The following is a 21774-nucleotide window of genomic DNA, read 5'->3' as shown; positions in this document are numbered from 1 at the left end:
CAATTCGGTAGGAAACCCTAAGTTGTCCTTTACAGTTGTTAAACAGTGTTTTGGGATAGACGTTTATTGGTTTACCATTGTTGTGATATAGGACCGAGATCATCGGGGATAGTTCTCCACTTGGTTTAACTGACATGTATGAATTTGGATTAAAGATAAGAAAAATATATTGTACTGTATAATACGTTGTATTGTAATACAATTAATATTGTTATAAATTGATTAATATTGAAATTGAAATATAATTAATATTATTATATAATAAAATAAATGATTGATTAAGTAATGATAATGTGATGTTATTATAGACCGTATTTTTAAACCATTTTTTTCTTTTAAAAGAAATAATTAATTAATATAAAAATATTTTGAGGATTTCTGAAGCTAATTGATCAAATTATTAATAATTATAATTATATGAGTGCTTATATTACCGAAGGAGAAGATTATTGTATTGATCTTCTTGATTGATGTTAAAGTTTTTCTCATTCCCACATTAACGTTTTTTTCTTTCTGTGAGGGGTTCAAGAGCAGTCGTCTGAGAGTGGTTCAGTTCGGCTCAACGACGTCCTTTGTTCCAGATTTTTGTTTCAATTATTAATTTACTATTATTAGTTTAATTCCAATTAATGTTTTTATGGGGTTAGAATTATAAGGAGTTCATTCCTTAATTAATTTTAATGTTGTGATCGTATTTATGTATTGAAACTAATTTAGTTTTTTCATTAGTCTTGTCTTTTGATATGGTTTTTTAGTCTTTTCCTTTTAGTTTTTTCTGGTTCGAGTCTTGTCTTTTGGCATGGATTGTGTAGCTGAGAATCATCATGGTGCTATGGTAGAAGCATTCAAGAAAGAGAAGATTGGATGTGCTCAACCCGAAATTGCTAAGATAATAGGCATTTGAGTTGGATTGCAACTCATTCGTGGGATTAATTCATGTTGGAAACAGATAGCTTGGTGTGTGTCCAAGCAATTCAGACGGTATTTTATGTCTTCACAATTTGTGTTTTGTAAAACTATCTGCAAATAAGTTCGCTCATTGCTTGACAAGAGACTCTTGTTTCTCTTATTTCCTCTAAAGTGCATTCTATTATTTTAAACGAATTTACTAATTAATATATCTTATGATTTTTATTAAAAAAAAAAAGAAATAATTAATATTATGAAGAATTATTTAGAAATGAATGAGAAAAGGAAAATATAAACCAGTTATATGCGTGAAGTGTGGGAGTGGGTCTCTTACAAATTTCCCGCTCATTTTCAAAGACTGACTTTTTTCTTCGTTTGTGCCCTAACTCTGACTGCCTTGGCTAGGGTTCAGTCAAACCGATCTTTCTGCTTCTCTCTGATGCGTTCCACCTACTCCTACTGATCTCTGACACAAATGTCTGCTTCCATGGAGATCACTCTGCAAAACCCACAAGATACCCAAATGTGTGAACTAAACGGAGTCGTCCCAGAATCAGCCGTCTGTCCTTCCACTCTCCCCCAGGAAAAATTTCTTGTTTCAGGTTACAAGACCTCTTCTTCATTCTTCTCCTTTCTTGTAATTAGTTTCTCATTTTAAGCACCAATTTTCAATTTCTTCATCGTTTCAAACCTTTTTCTTTTTTTTTTTTTGCAGTTGAAGTCTGTTTAAAGACCTCGTGCACAGCTCGGATAGAAGATGTTCGTTTGGCCGTGGAGAAGTACGTATTTGAATCCCTTTTAATTGGGAACTTTTGTTAAAATTATAAAAATTAAGTTATTGATCGTGAATTTTTGGAGAAGATGTTCTGTTTGTCAAATTGAGGTTTTTTTTTTTTTTTTAATTAATATGATTATTATTATAAAATGCTTAGAATGCTTGAGAAGAGGAGCTTAAGCTATGTAGATGGACCCATTCCAGTGCCTCTTGACAACAATTTTCTCACAGATAATGTGGAAAGGATCCAAATTTGTGACACAGGTATGCTTTTATTATAATTAATTTTCTAACTTTCGAACAATTAAAAGGGCTTGCTTGTATACATTTGAGCTTCTTTTTTTTAAAAAAAAAAATGTGAAATGAAGTTGTTGGATAAATTTTTAGCATTAATTTTAGTTTCGAAATAAAAACCCCTGTGTAGGAATAATTGAGAGAAATATTTGAAGAGTACTGTGATGATTGAAAAGGAGTAATTATAAAACAAATTCTAGCAGTTTGAGTTTTTTTTTTTCTTCTTTTTTTGTAATCAGATAACAGCTTGAGTTATTACTGCGCTTTCTGAGTTTCCTTTATCATAGATAATGAGTTTTTCGGAAGAAGTATAAAGTTTTTATGTTAGGTTGCTTAACCAACCATACATAGGAGATTGTGTTGGCCTTTTCCTGTTGTGATAATTTAGCTGTTTCTTTCTGCAGATGAATGGGTGCAGAATAATGACATACTTTTGTTCTGGCAAGTCACGCCTGACGTACATGTTTTTCAGGTACAAAATGAAAATGTTTTGCAAATAGCAGTATTTCCAGTTGCAGCATTTGTGTTTTCTTATTTCTTTTGCGCACCTTATTCTTGGCATCTTACTTCAACATTCTTGCTAACTAGATTCGTAATTTTATCTAGAATTGAGTGAACTTGTCCCATATTTTGACTGGAAAGTCTAATCATAGATTTCCTCTGTTAAACTCCTTTATTAGAAACTATATTGATTTTCTGATCATCTTAACTTTGTTAAGTAGTAAACCCGAAAAGGTTTTCCATTACCATGATCTAAAAAACTTCAGAACTTAGTTGTCTGGGCCTTCTTTCTTTTTTTTTTTTTATTCAAAGTTTTTCATAATACTTGTTCTTTCAGCTTAATGAGGAAGGACCATCTGAGGATTTAAGTGGGGATGGACAACCTTCTACCTTCAACGAATGGAGTCTTCCCGCAAAGGAATTTGATGGCATGTGGGAAAGGTTGGTCTGCAACTTTTCTTTTCCCTTGAATAATTTTAAAATCATTCACATTGTGACATTGCATTTTCAATTGATATGTAGCTTAATTTATGAACCTGGTCTCAAGAAAAGGCTACTGAGGTATGCCGCAAGTGCATTGCTCTTTACCGAAAAGGGTGTGGATCCATTTCTTGTTTCATGGAATCGGTAGGGACAAGTTTGTTGATTTCATTGATATTCATATACACTAACCCATCAGAATTTGTATAATTGGAGAGCTTTTTTGGCAGTGTTGTCCTTTTACATGGACCTCCAGGGACTGGTAAAACTTCGTTATGTAAAGCACTTGCTCAAAAGTTGTCCATACGTTTTAATTCCAGGTTCGTTATCATTTATCCAATGAGTAAAGAGTTTATTAAGTGGACTGTTTTTCCGCATCTTTCCTCATTATTATTTTTATTTGTAGATACTCACAGTCCCAATTAGTTGAAGTGAATGCACATTCTTTGTTCAGTAAATGGTTTTCTGAGAGTGGCAAGCTGGTATGTAGTGTCCCTTACAGCTATGCTTTTGACACTAGAAATTATGCTAAGAATCCAATCTAGTTTACGTGGTTCATTTCTATTGTAGGTTGCAAGGCTTTTTGAGAAAATTCAAGAAATGGTAGAGGAAGAAAACAATCTGGTATTTGTTTTGATTGGTGAGATTAATTTATATAGAACTTCTAATTTCACACTTTTCTTTTCTTTCTTCTAGCTTTCAGTGATAAATATTCATGGATCATGGTTATGCTGCAGATGAAGTCGAGAGTCTTGCTGCTGCTAGAAAGGCTGCTTTGTCTGGTTCTGAACCTTCAGATTCTATTCGGGTACTGACATGCAACTCTTCTCTTCTAAGATGGTTTTGTTCTCTTTATTATTGGATCTGCATAAACTATTTAATGATTTTTGGCAAAATCATTTTGAACAAGATAAAAAATAAATCAAAATTTACCCAATTGCCTCTCAAAATTGGTTTTCCAGGTTGTGAATGCACTGCTAACTCAGATTGACAAGCTGAAATCATTCCCAAATGTGATCATTTTGACTACATCTAATATTACTGCTGCTATTGGTAAGTTTTAGAGTTACTTTTATATTGTGTACTCTTGAACACTGCTTGGTAAAAGAGAGGATTTGGCATCCTCCTTATTCCTTCATACTTATTTAACATCCTCTTTTGTCCTTTGTACTCTTTTTTGCTGAATTTTATCATTTGTAGCATGAGAAGTTTTCCAAAGGCCAGCATGTAACCTAACATTTTTATTTTTGTCTCAGACATTGCGTTTATTGATCGGGCTGATATAAAAGCATATGTTGGTCCCCCAACACTTCAAGCTCGTTACGAAATTCTGAGAAGCTGCTTGGAGGAACTTATTAGGACTAGAATATTATCGAGCTTCAAGGTATGCATTTCTCACCACCTCATATACACCCCTTAAATTAAACCGCTTCAACTTAACACAATTGAAAATGTAATAGGATTGCGATCAATTTATGCTTCCAAACTATACTAGTTTGAAGGAGAAATTGAATACGGCAGAGGGCCAAGAAGCTGAAACACTGCAGTTGTGCAAACATATGCTTGAAGCTGCAGAAGCATGCGAGGTAAAAGCAAAATATGCTTTAAAATGCACACTTAATAAGGATTTCCTTTGTTAATTCGACCATGGATTTGATTTTGTTCTTGTTTTCTATAGGGATTGAGCGGACGATCCCTAAGAAAGCTCCCTTTTTTAGCACATGCAGCTCTTTCAAATCCTTACAGTTGTGACCCCAGCAAATTTTTGCGTACAATGATTGAAACTGCAGCCAGGGAACGTTCTGAGATTGCTGACTGATTTTTGTAAATAATGTATTTTCATGTGCGGCTAGTGACTGAATTGCAGCCTATTGTGCAAGTCAGTTGTAATAGTGATATGACATTTGCAAGATGAAAACACTTGTAATAAAGAAAATGAGAGAAAGAAGTTGCAATCTGATTACAACCATTTTTTATTACATTGCTTGGGGGAAAACCTTGCGCCATTACAGAGTTGTTCCTTGCTGTTGACATATTAAAAAACTTCATTTAACCTAAACAAAGATTGGTGTACAACTAAAATGACTAGTTGAGTTCAGCCAAAGAAAAAAAACAGGAAGTAATTATTAAAATAAAAGTTAAACAGCAGATTTGCTCTCCACAGAGCCAAAAAGATCGCAAATGTCGCGATGTTTGCGTATATGATGGGGGCACTTGAATAGCAAATCTTTTGCCTCCGAGTGTCTACCCTCCTGAAAAAATGACTTGAAAACATGAAGATAAGCTGATGAAGTTGGATATTCTTTCACACTCAGAGCCTTCAAAAATTCATAAGCATCCTCAACAGTCCCAAACTTTGAGATGTATTGAATGAAAGGTTCAGGGTAAGGAGGGTATTTTTGTTTCTTCATCAAACGAAGAAGGTCCAATGCTGCTTCAAATTTCCTGGCACCTAAAAGCTTTTCAATGACATTTTTGTATGTAGCTTGCCAAGGTCTTAAACGACCTTTATCCACCATCTCAACCAGCAAATTATAAGCACCCTCTATCTTTTGCTGACTGAGAAAACCATCTAATAATACATCCAACAAATCAGCATCGGCCTCAACATTCTTTTCTATCATATTCGCGAAACATATAAATGCCTTGCCAACTTCACCAGCAGCACAATGCCCTTGAATTAAAATGGTCCAAGTCTTGATATCTGGAGTACATCCAAGTTCTTCCATATCAACCATAACCTTACAGGCATCTTCAAATCTCCCTGCCCTACAATATCCAAAGATCAATTGGCTATAAGTGAGGTTGTCTGGTTCATACCCTGCATTTTTCATAACTTTAATTATGTTTTCCGCTTCTTCGAACCTCCCTGATTTTGTCAAAGACCTATGAATCCCATCATAAGCAGCCTTGGAAAGGGTGTGTCCCATAGATTCATACTTTCTAGCAACTCTGAAAACCAAATCCAAATCTGGATTTTCACTTGCTGCAATGCTCTTCAACAGAAGGCTACAGTCCTGAAGCGATGGCTTATACGGGCCATCCATCATAAACTCGTAAAGCTTCACAGCATCCTCCATCATTTTATTCTTCTGAAATGCCCTTGAAATCTTTATGTAATTGTCAATATCCATTTCATGGCCAGCTTTCTTCATTTTCTCAACCACAATCCAAAATTCATTAATTGAATCACTTCTACTAAGAACTCTCACAGCTGCATTGTAAGTAATTGTATTGTGTTCATAGCTTGGACTCTGGTCAACCCATTGAAAAAAGCTCCAAGCTCTTGATGGGCAAGACCTAAGTTCTTTAAGAACCCTTATAACAAAGTTATCTGATAAATCAACTATGAGCTCTGCTAATTTTTTCTCAACCTTGTCACCCCATTCTTGCCCCAAAACAACACTAGCCACCTGTTTTACAACACCATCCATGGCATTCTCTTTAATCATTCTGTTGTAAAAATGGGTCAAAGCAGCAACATCACTAGCCATTTTTTCCTTTTTCAGTTGTGCTAGCATTGTCAAATAAGTTTCTTCATCAATATAATAGCCTTGTTCTTTCATTTTCTTTAGAATGACCCAAAACTGTTTCATATCTTTCTGAAGTAAAATTCTAAGCAACAAGCTATAAATTGAAGAACTTGGTCTGAACCCATCTTTCTCACATACCCAGTTAAAGAAATCTGAAGCTTTTCTTGGGTGTTTGCCCAGTTTCGTCAAAACATAGATAACTCTTTCATAATTCCATCCGAGATGCGAGTTATCTAATTCGTTCTCCAACTCAGTAGACCACTCGTTGGCTACAATGAGGTCCACAACCGAGTCGGGTTTTGAAGAAAAGGGTAACCTTTGACGGGTGTAGATAAATTGAGAAGAAGAATCCAATTGATTTTGAACAGATGGAGATATGTGAGAAAACTGAATAACCTGAGAAAAAGGTCCCCGAGTTGCGGTGCGAATCTGAGTTGAGATGTACGAGTTTGTGAGTCTGAGGCAGGTGAGTATAGTCCTTGCTCGATTCATGGCTGCTTCGGAAACTCTCACACGGAAGAAGTCAAAAAGCTATGAAGTTTTACAGAGACAAATGCCACTTGCCCATTTCAAGCTCTAGGGTTTAAGGTCTCAAAGGTTTAAGACCTGAAATTGAAAGTGGTTTAAAAGTTAAGGCACCTCTTTTTGGTCGGGTCGGGCAGGGAAAGGCGGATCCGGTTCAAGATTTGGGTTGCTATTGTCTGTATTGTTTGTTCCCTCAGTTTTGAAAAATGACACTCATTTCGGTTGAGAAGAAAACAATTATTCACAATGAACCATGTTTATACTAGTTATTCACATATAAATTACATACAAATTTAATAATAAGTGTAATTAATTTCAACTTTGTTTATGTATAATTTATAGGCGTACATATTATTACTGATAATGTAATAAAATTTCATATTAAAAGGTACTAATGTCTACTATGATAATTTTAGGAGATTCTAAGCTAACATTTTTTGAATAAAAAAATCAAATTTTTTCATAAGAATTTATATTTACTCTCTTACATTTTATTTTATTATATATATATTTTTTGTATGGCTCGCTCTCTTATATATTATTATTTATTTAAAGATGAATTGTGTTCTCTTGGAAGATGTTTTTCTTTGCTTTAAAGAAAAGATGTTTTTTTTTTTTTTTTTTGTTTTTTTGAAGTGGTTGCAAGATGTTTTTTGAGTGATTGCAATATTAAATCATATATTAATATTTATAATCAAACGAAAAAATATGTATTTTGTTTATCTTATTAGATTTTAAATTTATTGAAATATTAACATTTTTATTCAATTATTCATTTTAAAATTAATATTAATTTCTAGAACATTAATGTTTGAATTTTGAAAAAATTTCTAGGACGCTGATGTTAAAACATAATTTAAAAATGTTATTATATAATCCCAAAATAAAATGCATTAGTCAATGCTGATCTGATATACACAAAATTGTAAAAATACACAAAAATTATAGATGATTATGAAGAACTAATTTCAATCACATAATTTAAAATTTTGTGATCTCACCTAACTATATTATTGGCAAAATTTAGTTACATATAATTTTTGTGTACAACATTTACTAGTTTAGTATATCATTAATCTTTTTAACATATTAGCAATCGAAAGCTAAAACCTCAGCCATTTTTGGTGATACTTGCGATTGTAAGCCATCTAGCAGAAGAGCTACTAGAAGATATGCCTGAACTAAATGGTATTCTTTCTTTATGTACACAAGTCATAAACATTTCTACCAAAGTAGTTGTAATGAATCAAATTATATATATTATTCTAATCAAATGTTACAAATTTAATCCATCTGCACATTGTTCTAAAACTGCAGCTTTCCTATGAATAGTGCCAAAAATTCTGCAAATTTCAAAATCTTGCTGAATATGATGAGGGCACTTGCAAAGTAGATCATTAGCCTCAGAGTGTTTACCTTCTCGATGTAATGATCTGAAAACATGAGCAAAAGCTGAAGGGGATGGATAATCCTTGAGAGTCAATGCCTTGAGAAATTGAACAGCATCCTCAACAGTACCAAACTTGGCTATGTAGTCAGAAAATGGATCAGGATAGGGTTGGTAATCTCGCTTCATTAGCCGAAGCAGGCACAGTGCTTCTTCAAATCTCCTCACTTGTAACAGCTTTTCGATAAGTTTCCTGTATGTAACTTGCAAGGGTCTTAAACCCAATTTATCCATCATCTTTATCAAAAAAGTATATGCAGCTTCTATCTTCCTCTGACTAAGGAAACCATCTATTAATACATTCAACAAATCTGCATCCACATTAAGATGCTTTTCCATCATCTTTGAAAGCCAAACTAACGCCTTATCGATTTCACCAGCAACACAATGACCTTGAATTAAAATGGTCCAAGTCTTATTATCTGGAGTACATCCACTTTCTTCCATCTCAACAAGCATCTTAGAAGCTTCTTCAAGTCTCTTAGCCTTACAAAGACCAAAGACCACCTGGCTGTATGTGATGTTGTCTGGCGCGAATCCTGAGTTGCTCATCACATTAACAATCCTCTCTGCTTCATCAAACCTTCCCGCACTTGCCAAAGACCTATGAATCCAATCATAAATAGTCTTAGAAACGGTAGCTTCAGTATTCTCAAGCTTTTTTAGAACTCGATACACCAAATTGAGATCTGGATTATAACTTACTGAGATAGTACGTAAAAGCCTGCAGCAATCATTAGCTGAGGGCTCATATGGGCCATCCATTACATACTCAAAAAGTTTCACAGCGTCCACCATCATTTTGTGCTTCAGGAATTGCTTTGAAATCTTTCTGTAAGAATCAATGTCCATTTCATGCCCCATACCTTTCATTTCCTCTATCACCTTCCAAAACTCTTTATGCTTGTCAGGCCGAGCAAGAGTCCAAGCAAATGCACTGTATGTAACACTATTGTGTTTATAGCCTGGAAATTGAGCAACCCAACGGAAAAACCTACCCACTTTTAATGGGTACTTTCTAAGTTCCTTCAGTACCATTACTACAATACTATCTGAGTAGACAATATTGAGCTCCTCTAATTGTCTCTCAACCCTGTAGCTCCATTTCGATCCCCTAATGATATTTACAAACTTCTTCACAACACCATCCATGGCGTTCTCTTGAGTAGTTGAATTGTAAAATTGGGTCAGGAAAGCAACATCACTTGCCAAGTTTTTCTTTCTCAGTTGCAAAAGTATTTCCGAATAAGTTTCCTCATCAATGTACAACCCAGCAATCTTCATTCTCATAAGAACAATCCAAAAACGTTTCATTAATTCCTTGCGAGCAAGAATTCTAAGAACCAACTTATATATCAAAAAATTCGGTTTAAACCCAATATTTTCACAAACCCAAAAGAAAAAATCCGAAGCTTTTTGTGGGTCTTTGTCCAAATTTCTTAAAACGTAAATGACTGTCCCGTGAGTCCACTCTTGGTTAAAATTCTCTAACTCGTTCTCCAACTCAGTGCACCAATCTTTACCCAGAACGAGCTCCACCACAGACTGCGGCTTGGAACAAGAGAAAATCTTTGGATATGTATTGATGAGAAGAGAACTATAATGTCGATGTTGATTTGAAGTAGAGTGGAAGTAACGAGAGAACTGAGTTACCTGGGAACAAATTGGTCGATTAATGGAGCTGAACCGAGTCGAGAGAAACAAATGGGCAAGTCCAAAAGAGTTGAATACAGCCCTTGCTCGGTTCATTCATACTCGATTAATGGCTGATTCTTTTCAGCCTTCATTTCCCCAATACCAGTATCCCAAGTTTCCCCAATTCGTTTCCTAAAAAATCCCTAGAAAAGTTATAGGTTGGTACTGGTACTATAAGAATCATCCTTACTAAGAATACTATATAATACCTGAAGTGATTTCGTTGTTCCTTCCCCTACTCATGCAACCGTTCGCCATAGCTGTACTGTTAATAGATTCTTGAGATTTTTCCATTGAAATTTCGTTGTGCCTTATTAGTATTCAGACACTTTGACTTGGCGGAAAGATGATGAAGGAAAGCCATTCAGATACTGATTCATCTGAGGTTTTTGAGGGTTTAAGGATCTCGATTTATGAAAATTGGGCTGGATCTAGAACATAATAAGCCCATTAAGATTGAGTCCAACGCCCCAAATTATTCCTGGCTCTGCTAATGGGCCAACCTTAGGGACTTAACAGGTTTGCAAATGGGAAATTTGATGGGTTTACACCACATATGAAATTTCAAACTTTTTTTTTACTGTGGGCAGAATTTTTTTCAAAAATACTTTTATACTGTTTACTGTATTAAGTTTTTACTGTTGTTCTACGATTATTTTTTAGTTGTTCTACTATTATTTTAATTATTTTGTTTTGTTGTTTTACGGTTATTTTATAAAAAGACTGTATTTTTGTAAAAAAAAATTCTGTGTGATAATAAAATTATAAACTTTTGCCAAAATTCAATAATTTTGTAAAAACTCCAAATTTTATTTATTTATTTTTTTAAAAGAGCAATAGGGAGATTTTCAATTATATGATTTTGAATGGGGATTTCATTTGGATAATTGTCGGTTAAACTATTTGAACGGTTTAGTACAATAAATTCCTTTTACTAAATCTTTAAGGGTTAAATTGTTCATACTTTCATTTCGTTTTGTTATTCTCTATTCCATTTATTTTAGTCTAGTGCCAAGGTGAATTGTCCATGTATACACAAGTATATACGTGACATGTTTTCATTAGTCCATTTAATTTTAATTATTTAAATATTTATAAAAAAGATCTAAATTTAATTAATATTAGAAAAGTAATTAATTTATTAAAATAATATTTTTTGAAAAATAAATTTTCTTTCTCTCTTTCACATTCTCTCTTTCTCTCTCATTTACCATCAATACCATCTCAACCAAAACCACCACCATAACAACCACACCACTACATCACCAGAAACAACCACTACAACCAAACCATTGCCACTACCACCACCACAAAACAACCATATCACCGCCGCCACCACCACCACCACCACCATTACATTTCTAAAATCCAAAAATCAACACCCAAAAACCAAAAAAAAAAAAAATAATAAACCAAAAAACAATCACAAATAATGTCTAACAATAGAATAAAAACTAACAAATCAAACTATCAATTTACAATAGACTAATCTCCCAATACAGTCTCACAATTTAAAACTAAAATGCAAAATAATTTAAAATAAATCAAGCCATAACCTTTTGTTCTGTGGGTCTAGGAGAACGCCATAAATGGTTAAACTTTTACTCCAACCTAGGTTCGTGAGGCTTTTGGGTGTTGTGGGTAAAGGGTCGAACCTTCGATATTCATTGAGCTCTTAGAGTTACAAAGATAAAGACCAAGACAGCGAGATGAATATCGACATTTTTTTCTTCTTGAAAATTGAAAGGCTAGGTTTCAAGGCTTTCAGATTGCGCTAAGCTCAATGTTGGTCTTCATTTGTGCTACTTAAATTAACCTGAGTTAATTATTAGTTGCACTAAACTAATTTTAAGTCTAATAAGGCAGTGGCTTACTTTTAGTTCCCTAGAGCTCTGGTTTTAGGCGATACTTTCTACTCTTATACTTGTTGTTAATTTTTTTTTTTTTTGTTGGGGTAACCGATAAAGGTTAAGATAACAAACGGTAACAAGAGTTACACAGAAGGAGGGGGAATTTCTTCCATCCAAGAAAGTTCATTGTCTATCCTAAGGGCATGCTTAGCCAATCTATGAGCCTCAACATTAAAGTTGCGGCTAACATGAGAAAGAGATGCCCCAGGAAAACTAGACAATAGGACTTTAATATCAGAAAAGATAACCCCCAGTTCATTTAAATACACAGTCTGGCCCTCCAAAGCTGAGACCAAAGAAAGTGAATCCGAAAAAACTTTCTCCACGGGAAGTCCCACATCTTGAACTCAACACAATCCTACTAGTAAAGCAACTGCTTCTGCCTGGAAAACTGAAAAGGAACCTGCAAATGAGATAATTAAACCAATAAGTTCATTTAAATTTAAAACTCAAATTTTAGAGTATAATTGTTATAGAGTCAAAACCAAAGGGAAACCCCTTTGGTTTGACTCTTTCCCTAACTTTTAACATGATAATATAATAGTATAAATTTAAATAACCCCTACGCTAAAAGGAATCATATATCTATTTTGAAAACTATAACTATTAAAATTCTTTAAAGTTAATCCAGGTAAAAACCATTTATAACTTTTTAGTTAAAATATTTAAGTTGTATTCACATTTGTTATTATTACATCGTTTTATACCTTCATAAGTAAATTTGAAAACATAAACTGAAAACTAAAAAATAGACCCAAATAATAATTATTAATATTATTTTAAAATTGTATGTATTATCCCTGTTCTTGCTATAAGAGACATAATACTTAGTAACTTAGTAAATTTGGACTGATTTACCTTGTAGTGGTTTAGATAAGGCTGCCTTCATTTGTTTGTCTGAGGAGAAAATGACTGCTCCAAAACCAATCACATTTTGAGGGGTTGATATCGCTGCATCCACATATAGTTTATAGCTATTGACTTCTGTCTCTGTATTACTTTGCTCACTAGTACACCCAGTTGAAACCCCTTTTTTGGTTTTATTTCTTTCTCGACAGATTTCATTATAATAAGAAGAAATCCATATCTTGATTTGGTGTGGAGTTCTTATGGTTCTTCCATGACTTTTCTTATTTCTTTCAAACCATATTGTTCATGCTGAAATTAACACTTTCTCAAAATCTTCTTTTTCAAGTATTTCTGATGCATACAGAAGTACTCCTTTGAAGGTAGGTCCTCTTTTGGGCTTGCAAGAAAAGGGAAACTCATTTCCTTCCATATAACTTGTGAGAAGGAGCACCAAAAAATTGCATGTGCATTGGTATCATTCCCGAAACCACATATAGGACAATTACTATGAGATGAGCTTTGTCTTCGAAATAGACCACTAAAGGAGGGTAAAATTTCATGAAAACCCTTCCATCCAAAATGTAGAATTTTCTTTGGAATTTTTATTGCCCAGTATGAACTCCACCAAGCTGCCATAACTTCATTTGATGATGAAGGTTGCAAATTTTCTCCTCCTATTGCCAGATTATATCCACTCTTAACTGAATAGTGGCCATGGCTAGTAAAATGCCATAACCAATCATCATCGTGTTCATACAGGGTAATTGGAATTGATAAAATGAGTTGTGAGTCAGGAGTACTAAAAACTTGGTGAATCAGATCTATATTCCATTGTCCTGATTGCTCTATTAATTCTGATACCATCATAAGATCACCAACTTCCTTTGTAATAGGTAGAAAGGAAGGTGGTCGTGGAATCCATGGATCTTTAAACACCCTTGTATTAGCACCATTCCCAATTCTCCTTCTCAATCCCAAACTATACCACGCCATATTTGAGATGGATGAGAGCTTTCTGTAGCTTCCAAAAAACTTTGTTGTGGGAAATATCTGGCCTTTAGAACTTGTGCCAGAATAGACGTAGGATTTATCAATACCCTCCATGCCTGTTTTGCTAATAACGCTTGGTTATATTGAACAAATCTTCGAAAACCTAACCCTCCTTTTCGCTTAGAAAAACAAAGCTTTTGCCAAGCTCGCCAATGAATTTTCCTCTTTGATTGGAATGAACCCCACCAATATCTAGCCATTAGTTTCTCTATTTCCTCACAAGTTCCTTCTGGTATAATGAAACACGACATATAATACATAGGCATAGATTGTACCACTGCTTTTAAAAGAATTTCTTTTCCTGCTTGTGAGAATAATTTTGTATGCCATGAGTTTAGTTTTGACCAAATTTTATCTTTGATTGGTCGAAATATAGCTTTTTTATTTCTTCCAACCACCATTGGCAATCCCAGATATGTTTCAATCTCTTCTGTCATCGTCATTGCAAGAGAGGAGACATATTGTACTCTAATTCCTTCAGGAGTATTAGGAGAAAACAAAAGCAGTGATTTGGTGTAATTAATCATCTACAAAACAGTAAAACCAATATTTTATAATATATTACTAAAGCTTAAAAAACCTCAATAAGTTTTGAAAAAAAAAAATATATATATATATACCTGTCCAGAACAAGCAGCATACAGGCTGAAATTTTTTTGTATTGATACTAAAGTTCTCTCTGAAGCTTTAAACATGAGCAAACTGTCATCTGCGAAGAATAAGTGACTAATTGGTGGGGCATGTCTAGCTATTTTTAGACCCAAAATATCCCTCTTTTCCTCTGCATGTCGGATGAGCGCTGAAAATCCTTCTGCACATATAAGGAAAAGGTATGGCGAAAGTGGATCTCCTTGTCTTAAGCCTCTAGTCGGTATTACTTCCCCATAAATTTGCCCATTTAATTGAAAAGAGTACCGGACTGAGTAGACACATTTCATCAATTTATCCACCCATTGTTGTTCAAAACCTAGCTTTAGCAACATTCTCTCTACGAAAACCCACTCAACCCGATCATAGGCTTTGCTCATATCAAGTTTCATTGCAGCAAAATATTGTTTCCCACTTGTATGCCTTCGTAAACTATGTAACCCCTCATAAGCAACTAAGGCATTGTCTGTTATTAACCGACCTGGAACAAAAGCGCTTTGTGTAGCACTTATTACCTTTGAGAGAAAAGGCTTTAGTCTGTTGATTAAAACTTTGGAGATGATTTTATATAGGACATTACATAAGCTTATCGGCCTGAAATCACTAACAGATGTTGGTTCCTTTATTTTGGGAATAAGAGTTACTATTGTAGAATTAATCAATGATAATTCTTCATTTCCCTCAATACAATCTATCACAGTCCTGGTTACCAATGGTCCTATTATATCCCAATACTCCTGGTAAAATTTTGCGTACCATCAGGTCCTGGACTTTTATCTGTAGACATGGCAAATACCGCCTTTCTTATCTCTTCGGGTGTAAATGGTTTTCTAAGTGTTGAGTTCATTTCTTCTGTTACTACAGGTTTAACTACTTCAAGTAACTCCTCAATTTTTGGTAGAGATGGGGTTCCCGTTGTGAATAACTATCCATAAAATTCTGTGATAATCTTGGTCATATCTTCAACTTTCGAGCACCATTCATTATCCCTATTTAAAAGGCCTATCAAGAATACAGGTAGCGTTTGGTAACACTTTTTTAATAAGTTTTTTGTTTTTAAAAGTAGAAAAGTAAAAATATTTTTCAAAAATATGTTCTACAAAACTGTTTTTACTTTTCAATTTTATAATTAGAAATCAAAATTTTAAAAACAACAAAAATCACTTTCAATATTTTTTTAAACAGTTTTTTTTTTCTTAATCAATCTTTTGGATTACGATCAGACCCGGACCCAAATTCCCTCCCCACGGCCCTGGCGCTGAACTCGGCTTTTGACTTGAACCCGAATCCAACCCCGGACCTAGACCCAACTTAAATAAAATAAAAAAATAAAAATAAAAATGAACTTTACAGAACATACTTTTGTTTTCTGTTTTTAAAATTAAAAAACAAAAGTAGTTACAGAACGCATTTTTGTTTTTAAAAATAAATTTTTTAAAAACAAAAATTTTACTTTCATTTTTTGATTAAAAAATTAAAAAATAAAAGTGTTACCAAACGGCACCACAACTATTAAAACTTAAGAAAATAAAATTAATGTTACATAGTTTTTTTTTAAAAAAATTTCTTAATTCACAAAAATTAAAACTAATTAATGTCTGTATATAATTTAAAATTTCCTCTTTAGTTTTATATAATAGTTAAGCAACCATGGATACAAAACTTAAAACTTTAAAATATTATTTAATTAATAAATCTAAGGTCCATGATTTAGTTTAGCATGTTTTTCCTACTGAAAGAGTTATGCTAGTTTTCAAACAAACTTGTTACACCAATTATACCTACTAATAGAAAGCAATTTTGGTATTAATTCCAAACTATACCTATCCACATACTTAATAATATTATAATCTTCATCCTCTTCTTTATTCAAAACCATTCATTTAATTACAAAATTATCAAGACATTCTAACACAAAAAAACTCGTATTTTCAAAATTGTAATTCTATAAATTAACCTATTGCCAACTTTAGAACAGAGACATAACTATTTTTGAAACCTATAACATGTCTTAGAAGATTATTTTTAAACCACAATTATTTAAGAATTTCACTTTATATTATAGATATGTTGAGTTAACACCTCCACAGTATAGTTGTCTATACACCTTGATTTTTTCTAACATTCCTTGAGATGTGATAAATTAATAAACAACATACCAATATCAAAAAATTACTACTAGAAAACATACCTTTGATAATATTTGTTTTTTGCCTTGTTTTTGTCTTTTGGTGAAAAAATTTAGTGTTTTGGTCTCCTTCTTGTAGCCATTGTATTCTAGACCTTTGTTTCCAATACACTTTCTCTTTAAAAAGCAAATCATTCAATTTTTCTTCCAATTCACCCAATTCCTTTGAGTATGTTGAAAGTTGTTGAAGATTATGCAACTTTGCAATCTGGTCACGAGTCTCCTTAATTTTTTCAGTTAAAGAACCAAATTTGACACGACTCCATAAAGAGAGATTTGTGGAACATCTCTGAATGTTACTGGTAATGGCATTTATAGATGATGTCGAGGAGGAAGACCAACTGTCCTTGATGATGCTTTGGCATTCAGATTCCTTAGCCCACATATTTTCAAACCGAAACCGTGGTCTTTTCCTCATAATCTTCAAGGAATTATCTGTTCTTTCTTGCATATTAACTATTAAAGCTCTATGATCTGAATGGTAATAATCCAAATGGGTTAAAGTGTTTATGGGAAACATCTCGGTCCATGCTTCATTTACCATTACTCAATCTAATCTTTCCTTGATTAGATTTCCATTTGTATTTTTAGCCTAAGTAAAGCGCTCACCCGTAAAAGGCAAAGGATGTAAAGCACACAATTCTATTGTATTTTGAAAAGCTTCCATTTGTGAAGGTCTTCTCAAGTTCCCTCCTTCCTTATCTTGATTAGTTAAGATTTCATTGAAATCCCCAACTACCATCCATGGTCTATGTTGACCGAGATTTTCGGCAACTATTAGAATATGATTATATTAAAGAGCTGTAAGAAAGTGAGATGACGATTTTTTACGTGGTTGGGGCGTTAATGAGCCTTAGTCCACGAGTCTTTGTTATTAATGGATGTATTTAATACAGATTCCACACTTGAGAGAATGATTTTCTCATAAATACAGAGAATGTTCTTGGTGAGTATTTTCTCTTCTTGCTCTTTTGCAAACCAAGATTCTCGACCCCATTAAATGAGCTTTGAGGGGGTATTTATAGTGTTTTGGTGGGGTAATCCCTAGAATTGTTCTTACACATGTATCTGTAAGTATCCATAAAGTTGGGCATTTCCAATGAATATACCATGGTTGATGCATGGTCAAATCCCTAGGTGCTGTAGGGTTTTTATGAAGAATGTCCTTTTTGCCTTGTGATTGACGTGACTCTTCGCAGAGTAGCCGTCGCTAGACTTAAATGATCATTACTGTAGCGCTGCTGTTTGGGGGTTGTGCCGTCAGACTTTATTGCGTGTTACAGTCCCAACACGCTTCCTCCCATGCAGCATTAAATGTGACTTGATTGCTCGGGAGAGACCTGACATATCCCGGAGAGCCTTCACGCTATGCAAGCTTCCTGGAGTACCTTGTACTCCGGGTGCCTCCTCCGGGACCCATGCTAACAGCGCTTCCTTGTGGCGCACAAGGACTTAGCAAATGTTTACAAGTTATCTGATCCACGTGTCCCCTCTCGACTGGTCCACGTATTTTGGGCGAATTCTGGAGCAACAGTCTAGTAGCCACTATTCTGAGGTGTTCGAGCAATCGCCATGTATTATGTCTATTAGAGACCTTAGGATCCCCATAGAATCCACAAAAATGCCATGCCACCACTTGACTTTCCAGTCGTATAAAACAACTAATATGATTGGAAGAGGATCTTATATTTGAGATTTCAACGTTCCCTTTCCACAGTAACATTAATCCCCCGCTTAGACCATTCCGTGGCACTTCATATCCCTCTTCAAAACCGAGATATTTTTTCATATAATCCAGTTTTCCTTCTGCTAATTTAGTCTCCATAAAGAAGATGACATCTGCTTTATGATACTTCAACAACAATTTTGTTTGTCGTAAAGCTATATCACCATTGAGTCCTCTTACATTCCAACTAACTATAGACATTACCTACTTATCATTCAAACAAAAAACTAATATTAAGATATTTTTAAAAATTAGATGGTTATTAAAATTTTGATTGCTCCTATCTAAGATTTTTTATTAGAAAATAAATTTGTTGTAATTTTTTATTAGATTTTGAAATAAAATATAAAATGATAATCGAAAAGACAAATAAAATACCAAAACTAATACCTTTTTAGATGATACTCCAAAAGTCGACTCTTCCTTTCTTGAGAAATTCCTATTATTCTGCAAAGTATTTTAAAAATGAAGCAAAATTAGAAAAAGGTCTTCAATACTCCAAAGTTTAAAAGCTGTTTTATTGTAGAAACAAAACAATGTGCAAATTGTTTTACACTTTTCTATGTATATATATGCTTTTGTAATTTATCACATTGAAGAAAAGAATCCCTACTAATCTACCATTCTAGTTAATTTCTGCCATTATTTTTTATTTGAAAAAATAGGAATGCTCTTAATACCATTTAAGTTAATTTCTGCCATTAATTTTCCTTAATTGCTTTTTCCTAGAAATTAGTTCATATACAAAATGAATAAATTAATAATGAAATTGTTTCACGGCTTGTCCATGTTCCAAATTTTGGTTTTGCAAATTTAGAATCTACAGTATATATATTATATAATTATGTGTTTTAATTTAAGTCGATATCATTAATTATCTGATATTTTGTTTTCGATGATAGTGAGTGCCCAATGTGAACAGGTGAGAATCAGATCAAAAAATAACAAAATAAAACAAATATTACAAAACTTGAAGAATATAAGTTGATTATTTTTATCCTGATCTGTATAATAGATGAGCTCTACATTATGTAAGTATATATATATATAGTATAAAATATTAAAAGGAGATATAAGATATAAAGATGTAGTGTATACACTCCGTTATACATTTATATAATAGGTGAAATAGTCAGTGATGCCATATATTTTGATTTTTAAGAGAATTAATATATACACACTACTGTTGTATTGACGTGATACATACACACCAACCAATAATAATAATATATGTTAGGATCTATATGATCATCTCTAATGAAAACTTTGGAGTGATTAAAAATAGGGGTTGACCTTTGAAATTATTTCATTGAAGAAAATCCCTACTACTCTACCATTCAAATTAATTTCTGCCATTAATTTTTGATTTGAAAGATAGGAATGTTCTTGATACTTTCCAGATACTTTTCCTAATCCCACTTTAATTTTATGATTTTTAAAAGTCTTTCAATATCTCTACATTTAATTTTTTACACTAATCGTCTGTATGATTTGAGAATAAAATGAATTAATTTATGAGAATAACTTAAAAACATGTATTTAATTATTAGAATATCCTCTTCATATGGTTTTCTCTCTTATTATTGCCTATAAAGGTGGGATAATATAAGACTTAGTTGGTTATTAAGAAAATGCGAATTTGGGGATAGATTATTGATAATGACATCCCATCAGCTGTAGATAATTAAGTTGATCTTTGAGTTTTAAACATTTATTTGATGTAAAATTTATATGTGAGATTATAAGATGGTTGATATCCATCACTTTCTGTAAATTATAGTAAGTGTAGCAGTCTTCTATCATTTTCCTTTAAAACTAAAAGTTATATCCATCACTCTAAGTACATACAGAACATTTTTAATATTTGAGGAATAAAATAGGAAATTTATGCTTTAAAATATGACAAGAGAAACATATACTTAAAACCAGAAAACATCCATGACTTATGTTCTTGAAATAAACACACAACATAACATTATAAAACACCCAATAATAGTCTACTTTAGCTAGAAAACAGCCCACACATTTATTGAAATACTTAGTAATAGCAATCCTATCTCATTTGTCAATGAGTTTTTATGCCTTTGAATTTTTAGTCTTCCCTTTTGATCCAGAGTTAGCCCCCACTTCAATTGTTTTCCCCTTTGATAGCTCTAAATTTCTTGTTTTCTCAGCTGCATTACCACTCTCTATGAATGCAATATTAGTATTATCACTCTTATTTGAATCAATCGGTTTCTGATTCAGCAAAGAAACTTCTTCCTTACTTATAGCTCTCTGAGTGTAAGTTGTCCCTTACTCTTGATCTAATATTTCCATTTAAAGTAAAATTAAAAAAGAAACCTATAACATTATGAAATTATTTTTTCAATTTAAATGAGATTAAAATGGTATTTACCAGATATGAAGATTTTCTGCCTCTTAGTGGTTAATCCCAGCACTGCATTACTAGCCTTCTTTAGGGCAACATCCTTAGCCATTTGAGTCACTGATTTATGTATAGGTCCTCCAGTAGTTGAGGAGCGAACCGGAGAAAACATATGATCTAAACCAGTTGTTTTGATTTTATCATCGTACTGTAAGATTGGTCGAGTTCCTGCCTCAATCTCCTCCAAAAGTGCTACACACTCGGTATGAACATGATCAAATAGACCACAAAACTTGCAAAAAGTATTTAGCCTTTCATACTTAAAAGAGATCCACATATTAGATAGTTGGTCCTCCCCCTCAAATAACATTCCCCTTAATAAAGGACGATTTATATCCCACAGTACTCTAATTCGCATAAAAGTTCTTGAGTTTTCAGCATCATATTACGCAAAAATTCCTATTATCATTCCAATTTTTGACCCCAAAGTTTCATTAATGTTTTTTATAGGAATACCATGAACTTGGATCCAAAACGAAATATTCTTAAAATCCTCCACTACAACCTGATTAATCCCAGATGACTCAACAAGCGACATATAATGACCCAAAAAATGCCATGGTTGACCTCTAATAATCCTTTGTTTAACAAATTCTGATTGAAAAGTTATGAGAAACATACCATCAGTAGCTTCCTCCATCGTTATTCCTGGTTGTTTCCTCCACAATCTTGAAAAGAAGTTTCTGCATGATTGAGGATTAAAAGGTTTGTCAGTTAGGAGTTTTCCATAAACAATATTGGGTAACACTACAGGACCAGATTCAGTTGCACTATTTGTGGCAGATATGACAACCAACTCTTGAGGATGGAGCCTGA

General features: G+C 33.3%; 3 protein-coding genes across 4 annotated transcripts; 1 reads left to right on the top strand and 2 right to left on the bottom strand.

Moving 5' to 3' along the window:
- Positions 1 to 1186: 1186 nt before the first annotated feature.
- On the top strand, positions 1187 to 7085 carry LOC115710062 (pachytene checkpoint protein 2 homolog). The gene is made up of 14 exons (XM_030638380.2): positions 1187 to 1511; positions 1625 to 1688; positions 1842 to 1948; positions 2383 to 2450; positions 2817 to 2920; positions 3002 to 3106; positions 3190 to 3279; positions 3366 to 3441; positions 3530 to 3599; positions 3697 to 3767; positions 3922 to 4012; positions 4216 to 4343; positions 4420 to 4545; positions 4638 to 7085. Exons 1-14 carry the CDS (start codon positions 1385 to 1387, stop codon positions 4776 to 4778), a joined length of 1368 nt encoding a protein of 455 aa, XP_030494240.2. The 5' UTR covers positions 1187 to 1384; the 3' UTR covers positions 4779 to 7085.
- On the bottom strand, positions 4896 to 6984 carry LOC115710060 (pentatricopeptide repeat-containing protein At3g48250, chloroplastic). The gene has a single exon (XM_030638379.2). The coding sequence runs from the start codon at positions 6982 to 6984 to the stop codon at positions 5098 to 5100; it is 1887 nt and encodes a 628-aa protein (XP_030494239.2). The 3' UTR covers positions 4896 to 5097.
- Positions 7086 to 7890: 805 nt separating the features above from the next.
- Positions 7891 to 10550, bottom strand: LOC115711593 (pentatricopeptide repeat-containing protein At3g48250, chloroplastic). 2 transcript variants are annotated; one of them, XM_030639958.2, is made up of 2 exons: positions 10369 to 10550; positions 7891 to 10302 (listed from the first exon to the last, which is right to left on the bottom strand). In XM_030639958.2, the coding sequence occupies exon 2, from the start codon at positions 10211 to 10213 to the stop codon at positions 8294 to 8296; it is 1920 nt and encodes a 639-aa protein (XP_030495818.2). In that variant the 5' UTR covers positions 10214 to 10302; positions 10369 to 10550; the 3' UTR covers positions 7891 to 8293. The 2 variants fall into 2 exon arrangements, with proteins under 2 accessions (XP_030495818.2, XP_030495819.2); XM_030639959.2 differs by having other exon boundaries at positions 7891 to 10291.
- Between the last annotated feature and the right edge of the window lie 11224 nt (positions 10551 to 21774).

The sequence above is a fragment of the Cannabis sativa genome, chromosome 3, assembly GCF_029168945.1.
Source record: "Cannabis sativa cultivar Pink pepper isolate KNU-18-1 chromosome 3, ASM2916894v1, whole genome shotgun sequence".
Taxonomy (NCBI): Eukaryota; Viridiplantae; Streptophyta; class Magnoliopsida; order Rosales; family Cannabaceae; genus Cannabis; species Cannabis sativa.
Note: the sequence above shows the minus strand (reverse complement) of the source record. Positions and strands in the feature narration are given on the sequence as shown.